The sequence below is a fragment of the Pseudophryne corroboree genome, chromosome 1, assembly GCF_028390025.1.
Source record: "Pseudophryne corroboree isolate aPseCor3 chromosome 1, aPseCor3.hap2, whole genome shotgun sequence".
In the NCBI taxonomy this organism is placed as follows: Eukaryota; Metazoa; Chordata; class Amphibia; order Anura; family Myobatrachidae; genus Pseudophryne; species Pseudophryne corroboree.
This window is the reverse complement of record NC_086444.1, coordinates 1049771391-1049798506: the sequence shown is the minus strand read 5'-3', so window position 1 is coordinate 1049798506 and position 27116 is coordinate 1049771391. Positions and strand designations below refer to the sequence as shown.

The 27116-nt window shown below is 43.5% G+C and overlaps 1 protein-coding gene across 2 annotated transcripts in view; it reads left to right on the top strand.

Annotated features, from left to right (window-relative positions):
* The window catches only part of TUSC3 (tumor suppressor candidate 3), a 563832-nt gene extending 545944 nt beyond the window's left edge, over positions 1–17888 (top strand). For both annotated transcript variants that reach the window (XM_063920865.1, XM_063920866.1), the window contains exon 10: positions 17665–17888. In XM_063920865.1, coding sequence (XP_063776935.1) covers positions 17665–17680 — 16 coding nt within the window. In that variant the 3' untranslated portion in view covers positions 17681–17888. The remainder of the gene's footprint in view (positions 1–17664) is intronic.
* Positions 17889–27116: the final 9228 nt, after the last annotated feature.

Here is a 27116-nt window from a genome sequence, read left to right as displayed (position 1 = left end):
TCTTCTCACATGAACTATGTGCATCCAATTGAGCAGTGTTAAACAGAACAGACAATTTCTAAAAATCAGAAATATGTAAGTGCAGGAATGCTTTGGAAGAGAAAAGATTTCAATTTGCATTTACACGTGTCAAAGTACACAACTGCCATGCATAATTACACTTCATATTCAGGTTTACCGGTTTAAAGGGCTGTGTATAATTATTCTGATGGTTTTACATGTAATTTAGAAATCTGAAAATTGGTTCTTTTGATGTTATGTTATCTTGAATTACTCTGATTATTGCTGTTGCCTCTGAGGCTTATTCACGGCACCAGTAATGTCATACAGATCCTAATTAAATAAACCTACCTGACAGTATACTGGTATTAATACGAAAGATATTCTTATGTAGTGTTTAAGGGGGTATTCTACTAACAGTTTTGCATACCCATATTTATCATTCAGGGCAATGTGACAAATTTGTTTTGTATTTTCTTTTCTCTAACGTCCTTGAGGATGCTGGGACTCCGTAAGGACCATGGGGAATTGACGGGCTCCGCAGGAGATAGAGCACTTTAAGAAAGCTTTGGACTCTGGGTGTGCACTGGCTCCTCCCTCTATGCCCCTCCTCCAAACCTCAGTTTTACACTGTGCCCAGAGCAGGATGGGTGCACTGCAGAGAGCTCTCCTGAGTTCTCTGCCTAAAAGCATTTTTGTTTGGATTTTTTCTCTACTTTTTCACAGGGAGCACTGCTGGCAACATGCTCCCTGCATCGAGGGACTGAGGAGAGAGGAGCAGACCTTCTTGTCTAAGATAGGCTCTGCTTCCTCGGCTATTGGACACCATTAGCTCCAGAGGGGGTGAACGCAGGTTCTTACTGGGCGTCCACCCCCGGAGCCGCGCCGCCGTTCTCCTCACAGAGCTAGAAGAACAGAAGACAGAAGTCGTCAGGCGGCAGATAGAAGCCGGGTGAGTATGAGAAGGAAAGAAGACTTCAGAGGCGGCAGAAGACTTCATGATCTTCACTGAGGTAACGCACAGCACTGCAGCTATGCGTCATTGCTCCCATACACCTCACACACTCCGGTCACTGTAAGGGTACAGGGCACAGGGGGGGGGGGCGCCCTGGGCAGCAATATAAACACCTCTTATGGCAAAAGACAATATACATGTACAGGTGGGCACTGTACATGTATATAAAGGAGCCCCGCCATATTTCTGTAGGTTCGAGCGGGACAGAAACCCGCCGCCGAGGGGGCGGGGCTTCTCCCTCAGCACTCACCAGCGCCATTTTCTCTCCACAGCACCACTGAGAGGAAGCTCCCCGGACTCTCCCCTGCTTACACACGGTGAAGGGGTGTTTAAAAGAGAGGGGGGGGGGGGGGGGGGGGGCAAATAATTGGCGGATAACATATTATACAGCGCTAGCGCTACTGGGGAAAAACATTTTGTGTTGGTGTCCAGGATCATTGCGCTGGGGTGTGTGCTGGCATACTCTCTCTCTGTCTCTCCAAAGGGCCTTGACAGGGATACTGTCTTCAGAAAGGGGTTCCCTGTGTGTGTGAAGTGTGTCGGTACGCGTGTGTCGACATGTTTGACGAGGAAGGCTCGCTTAATGTGGAGGGGGAGTGCTTGAATGTCATGTCGCCGTCAGCAACGCCGACACCGGAATGGGTGGATATGCTGAATGTCTTGAATGCAAATGTTAATCTATTGCATAAAAGGTTAGACAAGGCAGAAGCTAGGAATCAGTCTGGTAGCCAGTCCATGCCTGTCCCTGTGGCGTCAGGCCCTTCGGGGTCTCAGAAGCGCACCATATCCCAGATCGATGACACAGATACTGACTCTAGTGTCGACTATGAAGATGCAAAATTACAGCCGAAGGTGGCAAAAGGTATTCGGTACATGATTATTGCCATTAAAGAGGTTTTGCATATTACTGAAGAACCCCCGGTCCCTGACACGAGGGTACACATGTATAAAGGGAAAAAGCCTGAAGTCACCTTTCCATCCTCATTTGAACTAAGTGAATTGTGCGAAAAGGCTTGGGAATCTCCGGATAGGAGACCACAAGTTCCCAAAAGGATTCTTATGGCGTATCCTTTTCCACAAATGATAGGATACGCTGGGAATCTTCGCCTAAAGTAGACAAGGCGCTGACACGCTTGTCCAAAAAGGTGGCAATGCCTTCTCAGGATACGGCTTCCCTCAAGGAACCTGCTGACCGCAGGCAGGAAATTACCTTGAAGCACATTTACACTCATTCAGGTACTATTGCTAGACCGGCTATGGCGTCAGCCTGGGTTTGTAGTGCGGTTGTGGCATGGGCAGATTCCTTATCTACGGAGATTGACACCTTAGATAGGGATGCTATTCAAATGACCATAGAGCATATCAGAGATGCTGCCTTGTATATGAGAGATGCTCAGAGAGACATTTGTTTATTAAGCTCCAGAAAAAATGCTATGTCTATTTCTGCTAGGCGGCTCTTGTGGACCCGACAGTAGACGGGAGATGCCGATTCAAAGCGGCATATGGAGTCCTTGCCTTACAAAGGGGAGGAGTTGTTTGGAGACGGCCTCTCGGACCTTGTCTCTACGGCTACGGCTGGTAAGTCGAATTTCTTACCTTATGTCCCCCCGCAGCATACAAAAAAGGCACCTCATTATCAAATGCAGTCCTTTCGTTCCAATAAAAACAATAAGGTACGGGGATCGTCCTTTGTTGCCAGAGGGAAAGGTAGGGGAAAGAAGCTGCACACAGCTAGTTCCCATGAGCAAAAGTCCTCCCCTGCCTCTGCATGACGCTGGGGCTTCCCGGGGGGAGGCAGATCTAGTGGGGGCTGGTCTTCGGTTTTTCAGCCATGTCTGGGTTCACTCGTAGGTGGATCCCTGGGCATTAGAGATTGTTCTCAGGGATACAGGCTGGAATTCGAAAACTTGCCGGTTTTTCAAATCGGCTCTACCGGCTTCCCCATCAGAGAGGGAGCTAGTGTTGGCGGCAATCTAAAACTTGTATATTCAACAGGTGATTGTCACAGTTCCTCATCTCCAGCAAGGAGAGGGATATTACTCGACCCTGTTTGTGGTTCCGAAACCGGACGGTACGGTCAGACCCATTTTAAACTTAAAATCTCTGAACCTGTACTTGAAGAGGTTCAAGTTCAAGATGGAATCACTCAGGGCGGTCATCGCCAGCCTGGAGGGGGGGATTGGATGGTGTCCCTGGACATAAAGGATGCATACCTTCATGTTCCAATATTCCCCCCTCATCAGGCGTTCCTGAGATTTGCAGTGCAGGACTGTCACTTCCAATTTCAGACGTTGCCGTTTGGGCTTTCCACGGCCCCGAGGATTTTCACCAAGGTAATGGCGGAAATGATGGTGCAGGGGGTCACAATTATCCCATACTTGACGATCTCCTCATAAAGGCGAGATCTCGGGAGAAGTTGCTGGACATGTTTCGACTAAAAAGTCTTTTTCAAGGAGTCATTCACTTCATATTAGTGTGAGTTCCGGTACGCAGAGTATTTCACCTCCTTTTTTTCACATTATCACATGGGTGCTATCATTTCTGAGTAGACGTACTACACCATATTACCTGTATCTGGTTTGTCCTGAGGTTCATGCTTCATCGGAGGTAATCACAGGAACTGTTGAATAAGAATACATCATTCAGAAGAAGTTTAGTGACACGTTGAAGAGACACCGGTGACCAAAGATACCTTTATGGGAGTGTACTCACTAGTGAACATGTGAGTACGGTACGTCACAATATTTGAGACTATTGGTGTAAGGAGTCCTGTTAGGGTTAAAGAGTCTTGTGGGACTGATTCATGCATGGTGTGTCTGATTGGGGGCTTAGCAGACCAATTGTGAGCCACTTCCTTTAAATTAGGTTTGGCACACTACATCATTATATCACCCTTGTCTATATATAGGTGATTTTTGGTTACATAGACATACTACACCATACTATCTCCATTTGGTTTTATTTGAGGCACATCCATCACTGGAAGAAATCGCACGGACTGATGATCAAAGACTGATACATCTCCCATAAGGGTTCCAGTGATCTGTGGAGGAAAGTACATCTGGAAAAAAGCCATTTTGCATGGGACATTTATGTTGATACAAGACTGAGCGCTTTTGATACATTCTTTCTTTGTATTCATTGTTTCCATTTTAGGGCATTGGTGGTCCCTTTGTTTGTATTCAGCTGCATAAGTTTGTTTTGCGCCTTGGGACGGTTCACTTTCTGCATTTTTGATTTTAAACCTAGAGACTTGTCTCCACATCAACGTCCTGGAGTTGAGGGCCATATACAACTCCCTGTGTCATGCGGAGGAATTGCTTCGGAGAAAACCGGTTCTGATTCAGTCGGGCAACGTCACGGCAGTGGCTCATATAAACCGGCAAGGCGGAACAAGGAGCAGAGTGGCCATGGCAGAAGCGACCAGGATTCTACGCTGGGCGGAAGGCCATGTAAGCGCACTATCAGCAGTGTTCATCCCGGGGGTGGACAACTGGGAGGCGGACTTCCTCAGCAGGCACGACCTGCATTCGGGAGAGTGGGGACTTCATCAAGAAGTCTTCGCACAGATGACGGATCGATGGGGACTGCCTCAAATCGACATGATGGCATCCCCTCTCAACAAAAAGCTAAAGCGGTATTGCGCCAGGTCAAGGGACCCTCAGGCGGTAGCGGTAGACGCTCTGGTGACACCTTGGGTGTTCAGATCGGTCTTTGTGTTTCCTCCTCTTCCTCTCATACCGAAAGTGTTGAGAATAATAAGAATGAGCAGGGTCAGAACAATCCTCATTGTTCCAGATTGGCCACGGAGGACTTGGTATCCGGAGCTGCAAGAGTTGCCCACAGAAGATCCATGGCCTCTTCCTCTAAGGCAGGACCTGCTGCGGCAGGGGCCCTGTCTGTTCCAAGACTACAATTCTCATTGTTCCAGATTGGCCAAGAAGGACCTGGTATCCGGATCTGCTGGAAATGCTCACAGAAGATCCGTGGCCTCTTTCTCTACGACAGGACCTGTTACAACAGGGGCCATGTCTGTTCCAAGACTTACCGCGGCTGCGTTTGACGGCATGGCGGTTGAACGCCGGGTCCTAGCGGAAAAAGGAATTCCGGAGGAAGTCATTCCTACCCTGATCAAGGCTAAGGTTAAAACATTATCACCGTATATTTGCGGAAATATGTTTCTTGGTGTGAGGCCAGAGCTGCTCCTATGGAGGAGTTCCATTTGGGCCGTCTGCTTCACTACCTTCAAACAGGAGTGACTTTGGGCCTAAAATTAGGGTCCATAAAGGTCCAAATTTCGACCTTATCCATTTTCTTTCAAAGAGAATTAGCCTCTCTTCCTGAAGTACAGACTTTTGTGAAGGGGGTGCTGCATATTCAGCCTCCCTTTGTGCCTCCGGTGGCGCCTTGGGATCTTAACGTGGTGTTACGTTTCCTCAAGTCACCTTGGTTTGAACCACTCAAAACTGTGGAGTTGAAATACCTCACGTGGAAAGTGGTCATGTTGTTGGCATTAGCTTCGGCTAGACGTGTTTCAGAATTGGCGGCTTTATCACATAAAAGCCCACACTTGGTTTTTCACGTGGATAAGGCAGAGTTGAGGACTCGTCCTCAATTTCTGCCAAAGGTGGTCTCATCTTTTCTTATGAACCAACCTATTGTCGTGCCTGTGGCTACACGGTATTTGGAGGATTCCGAGTCCCTGGATGTGGTCAGGGCTTTGAAGATTTATGTGACCAGAACGGCTAGAATCAGGAAGACTGAAGCTCTGTTTGTTCTGTATGCGGCCAACAAGGTTGGCGCTCCTGCTTCAAAGCAGACTATTGCTCGCTGGATCTGTAACACGATCCAGCAGGCGCATTCTACGGCAGGATTGCCGTTACCGAAATCGGTTAAGGCCCATTCCACTAGGAAAGTGGGCTCTAATTGGGCGGCTGCCCGAGGGGTCTCGGCATTACAGTTGTGCCGAGCAGCTACTTGGTCGGGGTCTAACACCCTTGCAAAGTTCTATAAGTTTGATACCCTGGCTGAGGAGGACCTCCTGTTTGCTCAATTGGTGCTGCAGAGTCATCCGCACTCTCCCGCCCGTTTGGGAGCTTTGGTATAATCCCCATGGTCCTTACGGAGTCCCAGCATCCTCAAGGACGTTAGAGAAAATAAGATTTTACTTACCGGTAAATCTATTTCTCGTAGTCCGTAGAGGATGCTGGGCGCCCGTCCCAAGTGCGGACTTCTTCTGCAAGACTTGTATATAGTTATTACTTACATAAGGGTTATGTTATAGTTTATCGGTTGAACCGTGGCTATGTTGTTGTTCATACTGTTAACTGGGTAGTTTATCACAAGTTATACGGTGTGATTGGTGTGGCTGGTATGGATCTCGCCCTTAGATTTACAAAAATCCTTCCTCGTACTGTCCATCTCTTCTGGGCACAGTTTCCCTAACTGAGGTCTGGAGGAGGGGCATAGAGGGAGGAGCCAGTGCACACCCAGAGTCCAAAGCTTTCTTAAAGTGCCCTATCTCCTGCGGAGCCCGTCTATTCCCCATGGTCCTTACGGAGTCCCAGCATCCTCTACGGAGTACGAGAAATAGATTTACCGGTAAGTAAAATCTTATTTTTAAATATAGTAGATGAATGTGTAATAATGTTCCTGTTGCCAAGACTTACATAGTTTATATTAATGTGTTGTAAACTATGAAAACTACTTTCTAGGGTCTACAACAAGCATTCGCAACCTCGGTCTTCAAGGTACTCTAACAGTGCAGGTTTTAGTGATATCCAGGCTTCAGCACATATGGTTACATCAAAATACAGTAATACAGTAACATGTAACTGAGGTTCTAATTAAGTCATCTGTGCTCAAGCATGGATATCACTAAAAACTGTACTGTTAGTGTGCCTCGAGGACTGAGGTTGGGAACGCCAGGTCTACAAGTAGTCTTTATCCAACAATCCTGTTGCCAGACCTTATCCAGGGGTGATAATCCTCTGCCAATAAAACATCTTGGGTTGTGGCATGGGGTACGACATGTTGCATTACATTATCTGTGAAATTTCCGTGATGGGAGAATCAAAAATTCCTATAAACTAGAGCAGTGCTCGGGACAGAGGGGCAGATTTATTTAGCTTGGTGAAGTGATAAAGTGGAAGGTGATAAAGGACCAGCCAATCAGCTCCTGTCATTTTTCTAACCCAGACTGTGACATGGCAGTTAGGATCTGATTGGCTGGTCCTTTATCACTTCACCGAGTTTAATAAATCTGCCCCACAGTAACAGTGCATGTTTTCCAGGTCTCTTCACAGAATCACAAGTGCGATAATTAGAATCACCTGTGGATCTTTTAAAATGTGCCAGTCAGTAATGAATACACTAGTGCTCCAGCAAGGACATATGGAAAACATGCACTGTCAGTGTGTCCTGAGAACTGAATTTTAGAAGCACTGGGTTAGAGCATGCAAAGGGGAGACATAATCAACCCCCTAAGGCCAATACCTGGCATTAAAATGTAGCCTGTATTTCTAATGCAAACTGAGCATATGTAAAGTATTGTAAAAATTAGCATTATTGTACCGCATGAGACTGTACATATTTGCACTCCTACTTGCAATTAATATACGTGAAACTGTAGCTTATAATTTTCAGCACAAGTATGGGCCTGATTCAGAGGTGGACACAAATCCCATCGCGACTGCGTCTTTGTACACAACGGTACTGCGAACATATGCTAATGCCGGAGCCGCTGGAATTTGTACAGAAACGCCCATGGAGTGCACCTCTATTCCGTAGCTTGCATACAAAGACGCACCATCAGTCACACCATTGAACATCTGAGCAACCGTATAGATCAGGGCTGGCCAAACCAGTCCTCGAGATCTACCAACAGTACACATTTTCCAGATCACCTAGCTGGTGCACAGGTGTAGTCATTACTAATTAAGATGTGCTGCATTCATTCCCAACTGACAATTCTACAGGTCTCCAGGAGGCCTGGAAAACATGAACTGTTGGTAGATCTCGAGGACCGGTTTGGCCAGCCCTGGTATAGATGGATGCTGCGAATGTCTGTCGGAACTAAGGTTGTGTACACACGGCGCGATGCACCGTACAGCCCGACATTGACTATTCAACGGGGCCGGAGTCCGTCCCTGCGGATATAGTCAATGTTGGGCTGCCTGCACAGTCTATTTTTTCTTGCAATGCCGATCCCGCGGGACCACGCATCGGCATCGCAAACTGTGTACACACGGTGCAATATGCACTAACTTTCCTAACAATTTTGACTATATAGTCGAAATCGTAAGGAAAGTTACGTGCATATGGCACTGTGTGTACCCAGCTTAAGCCCCGGGGCCATTACAGCTGCGTTCATAGACACAGTTGCTGGCTTTGGCACGCTCATTCCTGTGACACGCCTGCCTTTGACTAGCCACCACCCCTTTACCTCCCATAAACGCTCACTGACTGTCAATCGATCTATGTCTAAATTCTCACTTCGACTGCCATCAGAAATCCATCGCAACGCATGTGCAGTGCGACACAGACGCATGCCCAGTACACAAAACCTGTTCAACTGCTGAACCATTGGCCCGGCGCCCACCTCTAATTCAGGCCCTGTGCCCCACTGCAGTGTGTCTGATGGTCTTCAGCGCAGCCAATTACTGATTTCATCTACAGGAAGCTTATTGTACAGGCAATGATAAGGCAATATAACTTCCTGCCATTGCCACATTGTTGTTGATTTCATGGCATCACAGAGCTCTGCAGCAGTGGACAGTTTTATAAAATGTATACATGAAATAGGGAAATTCAAGGGAGACAAAATAAATAGACATAAAAACAAAGGGAGGGTTGGGCAGATTTTAATGTATGTTAATACATAAGTAAAAATGCATATAATTCACATAACCATTGATAAATTAACTTGTAAGCTTTCTCTGTGGAAAAGCTTACAAGATACTCAATCAAGTGGTATATGATTTATATAAATTTGTACTTACAGTATGTATTAACTTGCATTAAAATCAATATTGCAGAAGCCAGCTTGTGTGTACTGTACCCTTAGACTTGCTCATGGTCTGCACATAGCAAAATAGCGTAAAACTACTGTGTGCTCAGCAGATGCATATCCATTCCCTATACTGTTATATCATTTTGCATATTATTGTTAGATACACTCTGTAGCAAAATATATCCAGTTACCTGTTTTGGATGTCATGTGACTAAGGTCAGTGTCTTTAAAATAACTAAAGCATGCAGTAAAAACTACGTTAGTAAAGGTCAGCTCTATAGGCAAATTTGTGTTTCAGTTTAATAGATTTAAAATACTTCAGGACTGAAAAAACAAAAGCTGTCTGAAACTAATAGGCCCTGCACACTGGGCGACATGAGTGAAAGATATGAACGATCTCGTTCATTAATGAGCAAGATACTGTTCATATCTTTCAGTGCGGAGGCACCAGCGATGAACGATGCGCGACCCTCTGCTCGTTCATCGCTGGTGCCCCGTCGCTTGTGCATGCAGGCCAATATGGACGATCTAGTCCATATTTGCCTGCACTGCTATGGAGCCGGGTGACGGGGTGGGGCCCATAAGGTCTGTTAATTAAATAGTCCTGTTTTTGGTGTGATATACAGTGAGCAAAAGGATATTGTCTGTAATAGGCATGTCCATCTTGAAATACGTTTTGATCTACTTTTATGTGTCAAAACAAATCTAAACTGATCGACCACACATTCTCATCTGGTAAAAAATTAAAACAAATGATTAGTACATATCGAGTCTCCCATTTTCAAAATGCTTGGGACCAGAAGTATTATTTTCCATGCTTGGTATGTTTGTAAACCATAATGAGATAACTTGGGGATGGAACCCAAGTCTAAACGCAAAATGCAGGTATGTTTCATATACACCTTATACACACATTTTAATAGTTTTGTGCGTTAAAAACCATCGTTTTGTGCATGTTTGTGTATATTGAACCATCAGAAAACAAAGGTGTCACTATCCTAAGCTGGCTACAAAACAATTTAAGCGATTTTCCCAATAACGACGAGTATTAGGTCAAATCGATCAAATCGTCCAAATGCCCACTACATCGCTAGCAATGCGCGCTTCCGTGGGTCGCTAGCGGCATCCCGTGTCGTCTTTAAAAGCAGCCTAATCTGGGGATGTTGCTAGCAATGCCATGCTGCCAAATGCAGGGTCCCGCTGTCGCTACGTCACTGCTGTTGTGTATGCACTTGCCGATGCTGACCTGATGCCCGCATTGTTTATGTGTACCCAGCTTTACTTGTGCTCAAAAAATATGGGATTTTGGAGATTTCAGGATTTTGAATTTTTTGTGGGAGACAACTTGTATTTGCAATAAAGACCTAACAGAACTAATATTTTGTAACGTTCCCTAGTGAACATTGTCACACCGTGCTCCCATATTTCACATAATGTTACGTAGTTCCCCCATATATCACATGATGCCATGCAGTACTTCTATGTAATCACATAATAATGCTATGCAGTGCTCCCATATACAGTATCTCATTATAATGCCACACTATATATCACATAATAATGCCACACAGTACCTCCATATAATCACATAATAATGCTGTTCATTGACCCCATATATAACATTATAATGCCACATTGTTCCCAGTATATCCCATAACACAGGTTAAGTCTCCCATATCCCATATAGAAATACTTAATTGTTTGAGCATATCTAAGATAGTGACACCTTTGCTTTCTGAAGGTTTATCACAGCACTCGGTGTTGGTGTACTCGGGGATCCCTCCGATGGCTTGGGAGAGGAGCTAGTGCTTGGCCTGAGTAAGGAGGGTCAGATATATGTCCTCCTCATGCAGACCTACTGGCGAATCTGTAGCATATGATCGCAGGAAGCCAGGAGATAGAACTGGATATAGGTTACAGATATCAGGTCAGAGAACCGGCCTGGGAACTGGTGATACAGGTATTGCATAGAAAACTGGACTGGTTATGAGTATACTGGTAGCGTACTGCAAACCGGGCTCTACCGGTGAGACTGGTAACAAATAATTGAACCAGGCTGGGTACCGGTTATACTGGTAACGTACTAGAAACCGGGCTGGATACCGGTAAGACTGGTAACACACAATGGAACCGGGCTGGGTACCGGCCATGCTGGTAGGGTACTGGAAACCGGGCTGTGTACCGGTGGGACTCGTACGCACAATGGAACCAGGATGGATACCGGTGATACTGGTAGCGTACTGGAAACCGGGCTGGGTACCAGTAAGACTAGTAACAAACTATTGAACCGGGCTAGGTACTGGTTATACTGGTAGCATACTGGAAACGAGGCTGGGTACTGGTGAGACTGGTACGCACAATGTCACAAGTTAGACTGGGCACAGCTTCAGCCACTTCATGACAGTACGCCCTCCTCTAGGAGTGGCCACTGGACACTTCCCTGGCTTTTGTGGATATTTGAGATGAAAAGTCCGGATTTGTGGAGGTGCTGAAATATCAGAAGCATTCACCCAATTTCTTTCCTTCGGACTGAAACCTTTCCACTCTACCAGATATTGCAGATTCTTGCAAGAGTAACGTGAATCTAAAATTTCCTTGATTTCAAACACTGTGCCTGCCTCAGTCTGAACCGATGTAACTCTCAGAGAGTCATGGTGAAAACGATTCAAAATGAGAGGTTGAAGAAGAGAAATGTGAAAGGAGTTTGGAATCCGAAAATGAAATGGCAGCCTTAACTTGTAAGCAACTGGATTCAAAACTTGTGAAACTGGTAATGGGACTATAAATTTCGGGGCAAACTTCATGGTAGGTACCTTCAGTCTGAGATTACGAGTGGAAAGCCAAACTCTGTTGCCAACCTTGAACTAGGGTACTGCCCGACGTCTCCTGTCTGCATAGAGTTTATATTTGACAGAGATTTTTTTTCAGATTTGCAAGCACTTTGGTCCAGATGCTGCTGAAAAGTTGGATAGTGGAGGTAACAGCTGGAACGTCCGCCATTGGAATTGACTGTTAATCAGGTATGCGGGGGTGTAATCCATAATTGACGTAGAATGGAGTCTCACCAGAAGAGGTACGATACTGGAAATTGTGAGCAAACTCTACCCATGGAAGCAACTCTACTCCATTATCTTGAGAGAGAGATAAATTTGAAGAAAGGTTTCTAAGTCATCATTAACCCTCTTTATCTGCCCATTCGTCTGCGAGTGATAGGCGGAAGAGAACTTTAGTCTCATTTGCAAAACATTACAGAGGGCCCTCCAAAATCTTGCAGTAAACTGAACTGCACGATCCGAGATTATTTCACGAAGTAGCCCATAAAGTCGAAAGCATTCTTGTATGAACAATTGAGCTAACTTAGGCGCAGTGGGAAGACCAGTTAGAGGAATAAAATGCGCCATTTTAAAGAAGCAATGTACAATCACCCAGATGGTATTGTAACATTTAGAGGCTGGCAAATCAGTGACAAAGTCCATGGAGATGTGAGTCCAGGGTTTTCTTGGACTGGGCAGTGGGCGAAGTAGGCCCGCAGGAGGAAGCCGTGGAACCTTGTGTTGCGTACACTGAGAGCAGGAAACGACAAGATCCTGGATATCCCACCACATTGATGGCCACCAATAAACTTTGTGCAGAAATTTAAACATTCTTCGAGCACCCGGGTGACCAGAAAACCTGGAAACATGAGCCCATTGCAACAACTTGGTACGAAATTTAATGGGTACCGATGGTGGATCGAGAGATGTGGGAGCTGCAGAAATGGTCACTGGGCTGATGTTCAGATGATTCTCAGCTGGACTCTCCTCATCGGTAGCATAGAAATAACGGGACAGCGCGTCAGCCTTCCTGTTAAAAACTCCAGCTCGATACTTGATGTCAAAAGAGAAACGGTAAAAGAAGAGTGCCCATCTAGCTTGGCAAGGGTTTAAACACTGAGCATTTTTTATGTATAGCAGGTTTTTGTGATTGGTATAAATAGTAATTGGATGTTTTGCACCTTCAAGTAGATATCTCGAGACGACTTAATGGCCAAAACTTCCTGGTCACCTATGGAATAGTTCCGATCTGCAGGTGAGAACTTCTGATCGAAGTAACCACAGGGGTGCAATTTTTCATCAGAAGAGTACTGAGAAAGGACAGCTCCAACACTAACTGAAGAGGTGTCAACTACTAGAACAAAGGCTTTATCAAAATCTGGTTGCAGTAGAACTGGTGCGTACATAAAATATAGTTCATCAAACGCTTCATGGGCTTCTGAAGACCACAAACTCGGATTCGTACCTTTCCTGGTTAAGGCGGTAATGGGTACAACCAAGGTGGAGAAACCTTTAATGAATTTCCTGTAATAATTGGCGAAGCCTAAAAATCTTTGTATGGCTTTCAACGTGAGGGGTTTAGTCCAGTCCCGGATAGCTTTGACTTTCTCAGGATCCATACATAATTCCATTCCTGACATAATGTAACCGAGGAATGGTTTTGTGGCCACTTCAAAGGTACATTTGGAGAGTTTGCCGTATAGATGATTCTTACGGAGACAAAGTAATACTTCTTTGATTTGTAGTCTATGTTCAGAAAGGCTGTGAGAGAAAATGAGGATATCGTCTAAGTAGACCACTACACTCAGGTATAACATATCTCAGAAGATCTTGTTTACAATCCTTGGAAGACGGCTGGAGCGTTACTGAGGCTGAATGGCATTACTAGGCACTCGTAGTGCCCATCTCTGGTGTTGAAGGCAGTTTTCCACTCATCACCTCGCCTGATACTTATGAGATTATAGGCACCTCTTAAATCAAGTTTCATGAAGATTTTGGCTCCTCGATTTCTGTTGAACAGTTCTATGATCAATGGCAATGGGTACCTATTCTTGATGGTGATATCATTTAGTCCGCGGCAGTCAATGCAAGGACGTAGACTGCCGTCTTTTTTACGAAAAAAGAATCCAGCTACAGCCAGGGAAGTGGAGGGTTGGGTAAACCCTTTCTGGAGGTTCTCCTTGTGATATAATGCAACATAGCTTGAGTTTCGGGTAGAAACAGTTGATAAATTCGACCTCTAGGTGGTACCATCCCAGAAATCAGATCAATTGGACAATCCCAGGGTCTGTGGGGAGGTAAACGGTTGGCCACTTGTTTTGAGAGAACATCCTGCAAACTCCAGATAGGCCTCAGGAAGAAGTTCCAGAACTGGCTTGGAGGAAGCTCGTAATAGACAAACTAGTGTGAAATAATAAGAAAAACGAAATGAACTCCAGGACAGGATCTGTGAGGACTCCCAATCAATGTGCGGGTTATGAATCTTGAGTCAAGGTAGACCAAGAACGAGATCGTGAGACATATCTGGAACCACCAGGAAATCTAGATGTTTGTGATGTAGAGCTCCTACCTGTACACTGAGTAGCTCAGTACGAAAAGAAACCATTGTATTGGAAATCTGTGTTCTTTTGATTGCTGTAAGCATGATAGGCTGGTCGATAGTTCTTGTTTTCAACTGCATCCTTTGCACACAACTGGCAGCAATAAAGTTTTGGCGGCTCCAGAATCCAATAGTGCCAATATAGACTAGTCATAGCCTCAGAAGACATCTGTACAGAGATTAAACAGTCCTTCCCAGGAGAAGATTTGGTCGTGGCCCCAAATTTGACTCCTCCCGAACAAGCTAGGCTTGTCCGATTCCCAGGCGGGATTTACCGAATTTAAGAAAATGATCACAGGCTACACAGTAAAGACAAAGTTTTCCCTCTCGACAACGCTATCGTTCCTCTGGTGACAGTCGGGAGCAATTCACCTGCATTGGCTCATCCTGACTAGGTGGTGGGACAAGTCTGGGAGGTAAAGGGTGAGGCTTCAAGCGGTCTGCCTGACTATGCTCATTCCCACGTTCACGCAGACGAAGGTCCACTTTAATACAAAGTGAAATTAACTCCTCGAGAGGACCGAGTAAATCCATGGAAATCAATTAGTCTTTGAGCCTATCATTCCAAAAACCTGCTCTGAGGGCATCATTATTTCAACACAATTCTGAGGCGATGGTCTGAAATTGGACCACATACTGTCCAACGGAGCACGATCCTTGTCGTATACGGAGTAAATCCACCGAGGCTCCAGTGGGCTTACCAGGTCCGCTAAAAATCCTTCGGAAAGATGCAATGACCTCCGAGTAGTTACAAACCAGAGAGTCGGGTCGTTTCCACAACGGAGACACCCATTCCAATGCTAACAGCTCAAGCAAGGAAATTTAAGTTATGAGAGAACAGCTCGAAATGCACCTCGCACTGGTTTAGAAAACCACGGCATTGCTTTGAGTCTCCATTATATCGGGATGGAGTGGGTAACTAGAGACGAGACCTGACTGCCGCATAAGGCTGTGCAACAGTGGGAATCACCACCGGATCTGGAACGGAGGGCGCTGCTGAAGACTGAGTGGCTTGTATACCATCCAGACGGTCAGACAGTTCACAAAGAAATGGCAGCACATGCCCATGGGCCGCCTCCTGACTCTGTACCCGTGAAGCCAAATTCTGAATTGCACTCACTTCTGTATTTCGATCCTCTGAGTCCATTGGGCCTGAATATACTATCACAGCACTGGGTGTTTGTGTACTAGGGGAACCCTCTGATGGTTGGGGAGAGAAGCTAGTGCTTGGCCTGAGTAAAGAGGAACGGATATACGTCCACCTCATGCAGACCTACTGGCGAATCTGTAGCGTATGATCGCAGGAAGCCAGGAGATAGAACTGGATATACTGTAGGTTACAGATACTATATCAGGGCAAAGAACTGGACTGGGAGCTGGTGATACAGGTAGTGCACAGGAAACTGGAATGGTTACGAGTATACTGGTATCATACTGGAAACTGGGCTGGGTACCAGTGAGACTGGTAACGAACAATTGAACCGGGCTGGGTACCGGTGAGCCTTGTAACGCACAATGGAACTTGGCTGGATACCAGTTATGCTGGTAGTGCACTGAAAACCGGGCTGGGTACTGGTGGGACTGTTACGCACAATTGAACCGCACTGGGTACCGGTTATACTGGTAGCGTACTGGAAACCAGGCTGGGTACCGGTGAGACTGGTAGCGCAAAATGGATCTGGGCTGCGTACCGGTGATACTGGTAGTGTACTGGAAACCAGGCTGGGTACCGGTTAGACTGGTACGCACAATGTCACAAGTTAGACTAGGCACAAACGTAAGCCTGTACACGAAGCTGGCGAGCGATGATATTCAGACACATAGTCTCTGTCTGTCACTTCCTATATACCTCCTGCCCCCTTCCCATTGGAGCAGGTAGTCACATGGGCGGCCGTCAAAGGGATTGGCTGAGGGAGTCACCTGACCGGCCAGGATGATGGCGGCGTCCAGTCCCGTGGCTGGAATTGACACACAAATTTATTTAGCGGGCGGAAAGCCTCCTGCGGCCGTTAGCCGCCCGTCCTCCGATCCACACGTAGGGGTAAGCGCGGCTTCAGCCCCTTCATGACATGGTTCAATGTACATAAACTTTGTTTAATGAACAAAATTATAAAAAATATTGTATGAAACTGTGTTCAGCTGTGTGAATAAGGTTTATATGAAACATAAATACATTCTGTGTTTAGACTTTGGTCCCTCCCCAATATATGTCATTAAGGTATGCAAATATTCCAAAACACGAAAAAATATATCAAAAAAAGTCTGGTCCCAAGCATTTTGGACAGGGGACACTCAACCTGTACTGTAACACAGTGCCCCCATATATAATATAATGCCTCACAGTACCCCCAGTACACAATAATACCACTCAGTGCCCATACAGTATATCACATAATAATACCACACAGTGGGGCAGATGTATTAAGCCTGGAGAAGTGATAAATCAGTAATAAGGGGAAGATGATAACACACCAGCCAATCGGCTCTTAACTGTCAATTTACATATTGGAGCTGAATGGCTGGTGCGTTATCACCTCAGTGCTTCCACAACACTTAATAATGCCACACCGTGCCCAGTGTGTGTATGGCCGGCCCTGAGTTCTGCTTACTGCGTTGGATGTCTTGCTGGCTCTTCACAATGTTCTCCCACTGTCTGCAAGGTGGCGGGCTAAGAATAAGGAACAGTCTACAACCTGCAGTACTTGCCACAATACAAGTATATTCAAACACTGTATTGAATACACTTTTACTGTGGCAAATAGTTTGCAGACTGTTCCTTGCAATACACTGTATTGTATTCAAATAAAATACATTAGAGGGATGATTATCTACCATAAAGCATCCCGTGATCAATTTGTCAATCACAATTGACATGTTGGACTTTCCTAATCTATAATATTATGGTGGTCTTTCTAATCAGTAGGAAAATTGGGTAGCTCATTGTTGTGGATTGAATGAATCCATTGTGGTTTGATTACCCCAGGTTAATAAATTTTTATTTAGTCTCTCTAAAAGCAAATGTAAAAGTTGCAATACCTATAAATATTAAAATGGTAAAATGTAGAAGGTTTTAAAATATAATTTGCTTTTCAATTTATGCAAGAAGAACAGAGTTAACGTAATGTAGGCAATAATATTATTATTTGTGCTTGCTTACTATGATATAATTAATAACATTAATAATGCTGATGCATTAACAAATAATATATTCCGTTTTCTTTTTCAGTTTTTTAATTAAATGAAATATACCAGTATTCCCAAGATGTCACAATTTGTACTGAAGACAGAGTATTCCTGCTGGTGTACATGACGTATATATTAATTATTCTCACTTCATTTGCTGTTTGTTTACTTTATGTATTAGAGTTTAGTAATGTGGTGTAGTCACTTGTGGGTGTGTGTGTGTGTGTGTGTGTGTGTGTGTGTGTGTGTGTGTGTGTGTGTGTGTGTGTGTGTTTCTAATGAAAAAAAGGAAAATAATTAGATATGAGCATAGGACATGTTATTTATAATTTCTAGTAGCAAGTATCACCAAATTAAATGTAGTCTGTCTTCAACATTGTTGTATTTATTTTATTTAATAGGAATAAGTGTATGTTGATTGTAAGTCAAAATCTGTTTAAATAAGCTAATATTTGCCACCCAATAACAAATATTCATATTTCACAAATGAAATACCTGAATAGAAAATGTCCATTATTTGAAGGACTTTGGGCCTGATTCATACATGTACGCAAACCCGATTATTTTACAGTGGAGCGATTATCGTCTGCCTGCGCATGCATCTAATGCTAGGTATACACCAGGCCGATCCACCAACTTATCTGACAATCGGTAAGTGCATACACACTTACCGAATGTTTTGTGCTTGGCGTCACAACTGGGCGGGTATTTATGGGCAGTACGGAGGGTGTGATGGTTAGCATTACTACATCATAGCACTGAGGTCATGGGTTCAATTCCCACCATGGCCCTAACTGTGTGGAGTTTGTATATTCTCCCCATGTTTGCATGGGTTTCCTCTGAGTACTCCGGTTTCCTCCCACAATCCCAAAATATACTGATAGGTTAATTGGCTCCCAACAAAATTAAACCTAGCGTGAATGTGTCTGTGTGTACATGTGCTAGGGAATATAGATTGTAAGCTCCACTGGGGCAGGGACTGATGTGAATAGACAAGTATTCTCTGTAAAACGCTGCGGAATATGTGTGCGCTATATAAATAACTGGTAATAAAATAAATAATATTTACTGAACATTGATAATTGACTAATCTGCGACGGTGCTACATCTTTGTACACAACTACTGGGATTTGCAAAGCTGCCGGTGTGCGTCTCAGTACAAGTCCAGGCGGCTACAGCATTAGCATATTTTCGCAAAGTCACAGTGTACAAATTTGCAGCTCCGAATGCAGTTGCGTACATCTAGCTGTGTATATAGAATGTTTCACATTAAATCCATCATATGCAACTGATAAGATTAAGTACTTGTGCAATAATATTGCTTTATTTTCATACTGTACCAGTGGCTTAAACTGTCATCTTATATGACAATAAATATATGTATTCTATAGATTTACAGGCTAATACATTTAGGAAAATCTGTTCATTTCTTCTCACTGTAACATTGGAATTCTGAAACTGTTAACGTTTCCTGCTTTTCTGTTGTGTGCTGAGCTGTTAAACATGTTACTTTAAAATGTCAAACACTGTGAGAATGTGTATCAAATAGTAATAAAAAAACAGATGGGGCCCAGTAGATTAATTGTTATTGTGTAATAAATGTGTTATTTATATATGCTTTCCCGTAATAAAAATACTGCATTGAACTTTTACTGTTATATGGTGTATTTTGTTTTTAACATCATTGGAAGTTCAAGATTAATGAGCGTTAGCAGTAATTTGACCAGGTCTGTCACATAAGGAAGTGGTGCCGTTGGAAGAGGGAGTGGCTAAACAGGCTCCCTGAAAACGCCAACCAATCAACTTGCTAAGAGCCATTATTATCCATTTAATATGAGAATCCAAGGTAACACATTTTTTTCCTCACTTAAACCCATAGTATATGTGTAGCCAGTGTTGTTTCAACATAATTGTTATACTATGCTTATGATATTTACTTGGGGTATTCTAATTTATAGCTAATCTGGTCATATAATTATTGAGAGTTCTGTGACTAATGTATTTTGGGGTCTATTCTTGAAGCAGTGAAAAGAGTGGAGAAGTAAGCCAGTGGAGAAATTGCCCATGGCAACCAATCAGCATTAAAGTAACATTTATAATTTGCATTCTATACAATGGTACGGAGCAGCTGATTGGCTACCATGGGCAACTTCTCCACTCTTTTCACTGCTTCATTTGATAGTTGAAGTTAATTCATATTTGCTGACTGACTCCACACTCAGAGGAGACAGTGAGGTTGGTGGTGGGAGGGATGGGGGGGGGGGGGTGTCATGACAGTGCGATCACGTCGTCATGGCCCCACACCCTTACACAATGCTGTGATTACTGGATTTGTAAGTTGGGTGGGGCCATGACAAGGCAGTTCAATGTGAATTACGTAATCAGACTCAAGAAGTGGGCATCCAACTTGACTACTCTTTTTGTTGTCTGGTTGAGCCACCTGTGATTCAGGAGCCTTATACTTCACAAACACTACTAAGATTATGGGATCTGATTCAGGGTACAAAGAAGTTTAAAATGCAAAAGAAGAAACTTTCTTACTACCATTGAGCTGCACATGCACCATAAAGATGATCCAAGGGGGTAAATAATAGCTTTATTTAGAAAATAATTACTAATAAATAAACAAAACAAATTAAAATAAATTTAACAACTCATTATAAGGATTTATCAATCATATTCAAATCGTCAGCTATGTATATTACCTTATATGTAGATGTTTGTGATATGCTGACAGCGCCAATATCAGCAGAGATAGTGGTCTTGTGTGCTGGAGATAGCGTTGAAGCAATCTATTACAGTGTGAGATCGCCGGAGTGCTCATATTTATATAACCTAGTCAGTATGTGACCGGACTAGAATAAGGGTGGTTGCTAGGAAACCGGAATTGCAAAGCTAATCCTGGGATTATGAATAAAACTTTCCAATGTGTTGCTTTGTTTAAACTAAAGTCATGTATTATCTATAGTGTGTAATGTGATGTTAGTGAAACTGAGAAAGTGATCATGGTTGTAAATGTACAGATGTGTCCACAATCCACATACATCAATTCTCAAATTGCACCATATACAGTAGCACCAAGTGGCGCATCACAGACATTGTAATTCAGCCGAGCTAAGCGTCCTGCCAGAGACTGTTTCACAAAATATGCAGCTTACTCATATCTTACTCATATCACATCAATATGACAAAAGTACACTGCTGAAGTACGCTACTGACCATGGCATTTCATATAGCATCTGTGCGCTACACAGTCGCTAATCTGTGTAAAAATGCAAAAGACAGTTCCAATACAAGTGACCCTCTCCACATAGTCCACAAGTTCCTAGCTCCACATACAGTATCATTATGCTTAATCTGCGGCCAATTCCTTGGAACAAAAGTACTAATCTACTGTGCCTAGTAGGCGAGAGTGTGGTAAAATGAGCTGAAGGTGCTTATGTTGTCCCCTTGGCAAGGCAAAATAAGATAGAAGTAAATTAAAAAATCTACTTTTGTTTCAGGATGTCTCCTGTCAATTGAAATAATAAGAATGCATCTACTGTATGACAAAGAACTGTGAAAATATGACTTCTAAAATAAAAAGTTGTTTTGTTGCTCAATTTGCCCCAGATTATGTTACCCATAATTCCCCAATTGACTTTTCCAATGTACAGTAAAACCTGAACATAAAAACAAATATTTATTCATTTTCCTTTTCCAATAGTCCTTTCTATTCTTAAAGGTAACTTTAAACAATATAAAACCAACCAAATAAAGTTTATCATTCAAACAATGAAACAATCTTCATGCATCATCTGTTCGACATTTCAACAACTATTCAACACTCCACACATCAAGGTTTCAGGGAAATATGAAGTGTTGCTGTCTCCATGTCATTCCCCCAGCCTTTTGAGGTTGAGGTAGCTTCTTCAGCAAACTACTTTGGGGGGAAATTAGCAAAGCCTTGATAAAGCTAAATATTTATCTTATTTAAAACCCTTTATGAGGTCTAAGAACACTGTACGCTATTGACGTATGGAGTACCGTAAGGATACGCACGTTGCGTAGCAATCGCTTAGCCGAGGTCGAGACGCTCAAGCGTCACGTTCGCTCACGGCCAAGAGATCACAGGCAGGCACACTATTGGCTGCCGACTAACGTAATGCTTTGCTATAGCGATGCGAACGCTCGTGACCACGAGGAGATCACCAGCGGCGCAGACGCTCACAATGTTAAACCTTTGTAACTATACCATAAAACAGTGTATTATGCAGTAAACCTTGGTGCAGAGATTGAGTGTAGATGCAACACCGTGTAACCTTATTAACTTAAAAGCTGTTCGAGCGTCACCGACGCTCTGAGAATACTTAACACTATAAGAAATACACAAATACCGTGCTTAGGGTCTAACGCCTAATATTAATATTATACTTGAAAAAGAATAATACAATTACAAGTCATACACTACAATATAACATAGACTAACTAACCAGATAACTACACAGTAAATACAATACAATCCTATTACGTTTAAGAGAATACTAGAGAAAGAGAAGAGAGAGAGAGAGAGATATGGCCCATAATAACAAGAAAGACAATATGATTGCGGAGAAAACTTACGCACAAGGGGAACGATCGCATGCGCCTCTGGACATCCAGCTCCCGATTTTCAGCAATGAGAACCGTTGAAGAGTGAGCTGGATGTGATCGGCTTGTCTATTTATGCCCCACACACAATACAATTCAATGGTCCCTACAATCTCATTGTTCATTGGACACAGGGATTCCTCCTCGCATCATAACAAAAGGTCATAGGTTGATTCATACAGGTGGGCTGTGACGATTTCCAACTGCTCAGGTGGGTGGGAAACTGGGTTTCCCGCTGCATGAATAAGTAAGTGCAAATAATAGTAAATGGACATAAACTTCTTATGTCCATAACTATTCGCACGAGCGATTAATCCGCTTCAAACCAACACCGGAATATTGCTAATTAAATACTCTTCCGATGGATACTAAACACCACTGTATTACTCCTGTCTGACCCTTTGTATCAAACAAAGAGGGATTTCTCTGTCCATGAACATGCTACATTGACTAAACTTTCAGATTCTATCAAAGGGACCATGATCTACAAAATACATTATATAGTGGAAATATGTAACGAAAGAGTCGCCCGCTAGACGCATACAATCTCTACCGTAAATGCGCATACCGTGCGCCTGCTGGTGCCCGCAACAGCGAGTATGCGCACGCACGGGAGAGCGCACGCATGCGCAGCAGGGACACATATGAGGTGCAAATATGGCAGTGTGCATCGTGATATTTTTCTGACTTTGACAGTCCACCCTTTGGCAGTCAACAATAACTGCCACTTCCTAAAATATTTCAAAACGAGAAAAATATATGTCAGGGGTTAATACATTTCCATGGTTGGGTAGGGGAGGAGAGGAGAAGGTAGGAAAAGGGTATGACCTAGTGAGATAGCAGAAGCATGTGTGTATGAATCCGTGTTTGGGGGTCATGTATCATCGTGCCGTACGTGTTTTAAATCAAGCTTCGAGGCATTGCGAAGTATACATTTGAATTCCTTCTTATCCCGTGGTACGGGTCTGTGGATGGGCTGTCAAACTTTACCGAGCTCTTTTCGGCTGTGGTTGTAACAAAATGGGGAGCACATTTTAGTTGATGATACATGAATGGGGGAATATGTGATTGCTGATATCTGTGCCTGTATTCCCTATCGACTATGTGTGTAATTACCTGAAGGTTGTAGAGATGAAGAAAAGACATAATTACGGTAAATGCAGTGGTATTCTATGTCAGGTAAATGAACATTTGTCGGTTGAAGTCTTGTTCGGTGTCTGTTGAATGCAGTCTTCTTTGTGCTTTTGCCAAAAGGCGTGTGGGCAAAAAGCTTTGTCAATGTCCATAGATTTACAAAAGTGTTGGGCTAGCGTAATTTTAAAATTTCTAGGGAAACTGGGGATCTATGGCAAAGTTCATAAAATATCTGTATATAAGGTTGTCAAAACTTCTTCTTTAATCCATCAGTTGTCTGTATACAGGATCATCAAATTCCTCGTCCAAGTGGGTCTTTTTACCTTGGAGAAAACGGAAAAACAGGTGAAAGAAACGGACCGTAGAAATCGCATTTTCATCACATCATTGTTTCTACATTTGGGTCATAAATCAAATCCATTGGAATTACAATTTCCTCACTCCTTAAACTCATCACCCTGGTACTTCGTTTACACTTCGTTAAAGCCTGACCGCATCTAAATATCAAGCCAATCGTTATGATAACACCTAAGATACATAGGAGAAACTTCCCAACATCCATTATGACTCCTTGAGCCCATTCTCCTAAACCAGTGAAACAACAAACTAATACCCTCCTGCGCTATAAATGTTATGATATGGCTCAGAGTTCAATGAAAAACAAATAAATAAATTATTATATTATGTATATTTTTTATTATTTAATAATATATATGTAGAATACACTTCAGACCGGCCAAATAAAAAACATTTACAAATATCTTGCCTGACTGTAGGAGGTGGATCTTAGATAAACCAGTGAACCAATTTCGCGGGTTCAACCATGACACCCAACCAGTCAGCTCATTACCTACAGCAGCAAGAGTGAGATTGTGTCTCCTGCGAAATTCCCACTTCAGTTGGAGAATATCGTCCATCTTTTGGTCTATGACCTCGACCGGGTCCTCGGTACTATTTGTAATATATGTGCAACATTTCACGCCGTACTGCATTGCCAGTGTGACACAATATCCACCTGTCACTGCCGTGAGATAATTGAGAATCATTCTATGCTGAACCAGTTCTGTTTTATAAGCTTGAAGTTCTCTTCCAGTATACCTAAACGTGTCATCATACATTTCTGTGATATTGTCTAACAAATTTGCGAGCGCAGATATGTATTTATAATTCAACACTCCTCTGGCGGTGCGAGTGATGTCTAACGCGATTAGAAACTGAATCCCGGTGGATTCATGGATCATGTCAGAGGCCGGATGCTCTGTTCTTTCTATCAGGTGCCGTTTAACTACGTGCTCGTAATGGGTGTGAGTATAAGGAGCTTGGGCAACACGGTGTATATCTTTCATTTTGGCATGTGATACAGTCATTTCTTCAGGCAATACTTTTCCAATATAACACAATCCTTCAGAGTTTGGGGCAAGCCACTTATACGCCTTCCTCCCGCATATGAAATATGCATCATCGGGGAGAACATATGGGACGGAGTAGGACATAACCATATTACACATCTTCCATGTGAAATCTCCTAACCCTAATTCTCCCATCTGTCTAGTACACGTATCAGCTTGTACGATATGTGCACAGTATCCTGGTGATACCTCTCCAACTCTCGTAATCCTATTTCCTAGGGTATACCTATATCGGAAAGATTTTCCTCTACTGGCTATGTGGCGTATAAGCTCTGTATCTGTCGGCATTCTATCTGCTCTATATGAAAAGGTCATGGTTTGGTTACTCCATGACACTTCCCAATTTCCCGGCTTTCGGGGATTGGAAATGTTAAAACATATGAGGGATCTATCCACATGATATTGGTGGAGCTTCAAACTAGGAGGACTGGAGATATTAAACCTCTTGTCCACCGGCCTCCCACCACTTAGCTCAAGTACCTCCCCTATCGTTAAAGGAAATGGTACTAGTCCTGATTTGCTATGACCTTGAGGTACTTGAGAGCATACCCAACAATCTGTTTGATTTAGCACACTACCCACTAAGGAGTGATAGTCACTCAAGGGATGCCGGTCCATGTGGATATTAAAACTGGATTGGCATTTCTTGATGCATCCATCCTCAACTACATTGTCACAGAGCCTACAGATACAGTTTTCTTCAGCTAACAATCCTTCACAATTCCTTCTATGGTCAATGCTATCGGATCGTTTTCTGATACTCGCCTTTGCTTGTTGATTATGTTGTTCTCGGAAAACTACGCCTCCATCTCTGTCATCAGAACCCATTCCAGAACCTCTCTCGACCTCCATGGTACTCTCGCCGGAACAGACTGCTCTGGTCAACATCATGGTCAACAGGAAAATCCGGATCACAGTCTCTTGGGGCAAGTCCATCTTATAGGAGGAAACGAAGAAGAATGAGAAGGGGGAAAAATAATTTGAGGGAGGGGGGGATGGGAAGTGGAGAAAAACAATAAAAGGGAACAGGGAATCGACAACTGCTTTTGATCTTGTGATTCTCAATGCTCAGGTGCCGCCTCAGTCCTCCTGGAACAGACACTCCAGTGATACAACTTCCTCTACCGTCTGTTCCTTATCACGGGACCTCTCTGGATCAGCAACCTTCTTACAATGGGACGAATGAACCCAAGTCTCTCTCTCGGCAACTTTCAATGCTGTAGTGCTAGTCAATAAGACTTGGTATGGTCCTTCCCATCTGTCAATAAGGCAACCTGAGCGTAGAAAATTCTGTATCATTACATAATCCCCAGGTTCAATGTCATGACAATTACTATCTGGTAAATCAGGAATCACCAACTTCAAATTATCATTTTGATTCCTTAGCTGTTTACTCATGTTAATCAAATACTTTACAGTCACTTCATTGTTACACTTCAAATCATCCTGAGGGTTAATCATAACATGCGGTTGTCGACCAAACAAGATTTCAAAGGGAGACAGATTAAGAGGGGACCTGGGAGTGGTTCTGATGCTGTACAGTACAATGGGTAAAGCTTCTGGCCATGTCAATCCTGTCTCTGCCATAACTTTGCTCAGTTTATTTTTAATAGTGCTGTTCACTCTTTCCACCTTAGCGCTCGCCTGTGGACGGTATGGAGTGTGCAGCTTGCTATCAATTCCCATCAACTTACACATTCCTTGAAAGACATCACCTGTAAAATGGGTACCCCTATCACTTTCAATTATTCTAGGGATACCATATCTACATACAAATTCCTGCACAATTTTCTTAGCAGTAAACATGGCGGTATTTGTGGCCGCAGGAAATGCTTCGACCCAATTTGAGAATACATCTATACAAACAAGTACATATTTCAAATTTCGACAAGGGGGTAATTGAATAAAGTCAATCTGTATTACCTGAAAAGGACCGCCTGTAGGTGGGATATGAGATGGTTCTGTTGGTATTGCCTTTCCGATATTCTTTCTCAAGCATGTAAGGCATGACATTGCTCTCTTACTTGCATGAGATGAAAATCCTGGGGCGCACCAATATGCTCTTACCAACTTGCACATTCCTTCCTTGCCCAGATGAGTCAGCCCGTGAGCTGCCTCAGCTAAACATGGGAGATATGCTCTGGGGGCCACCGGTTTACCTTGTCCATCCGTCCAGAGTCCTGAGGACTCCTGGCCATATCTGGCCATATCCCTTTGCCTTCCAGACTGTGGAACACAAATTTTGCATCTCACACAACTTCTGTGTGTTGATGGTATTAAATACCATCAGTTGTGTGGTGTCTGTCTGTCTGGGGGTCCCAGC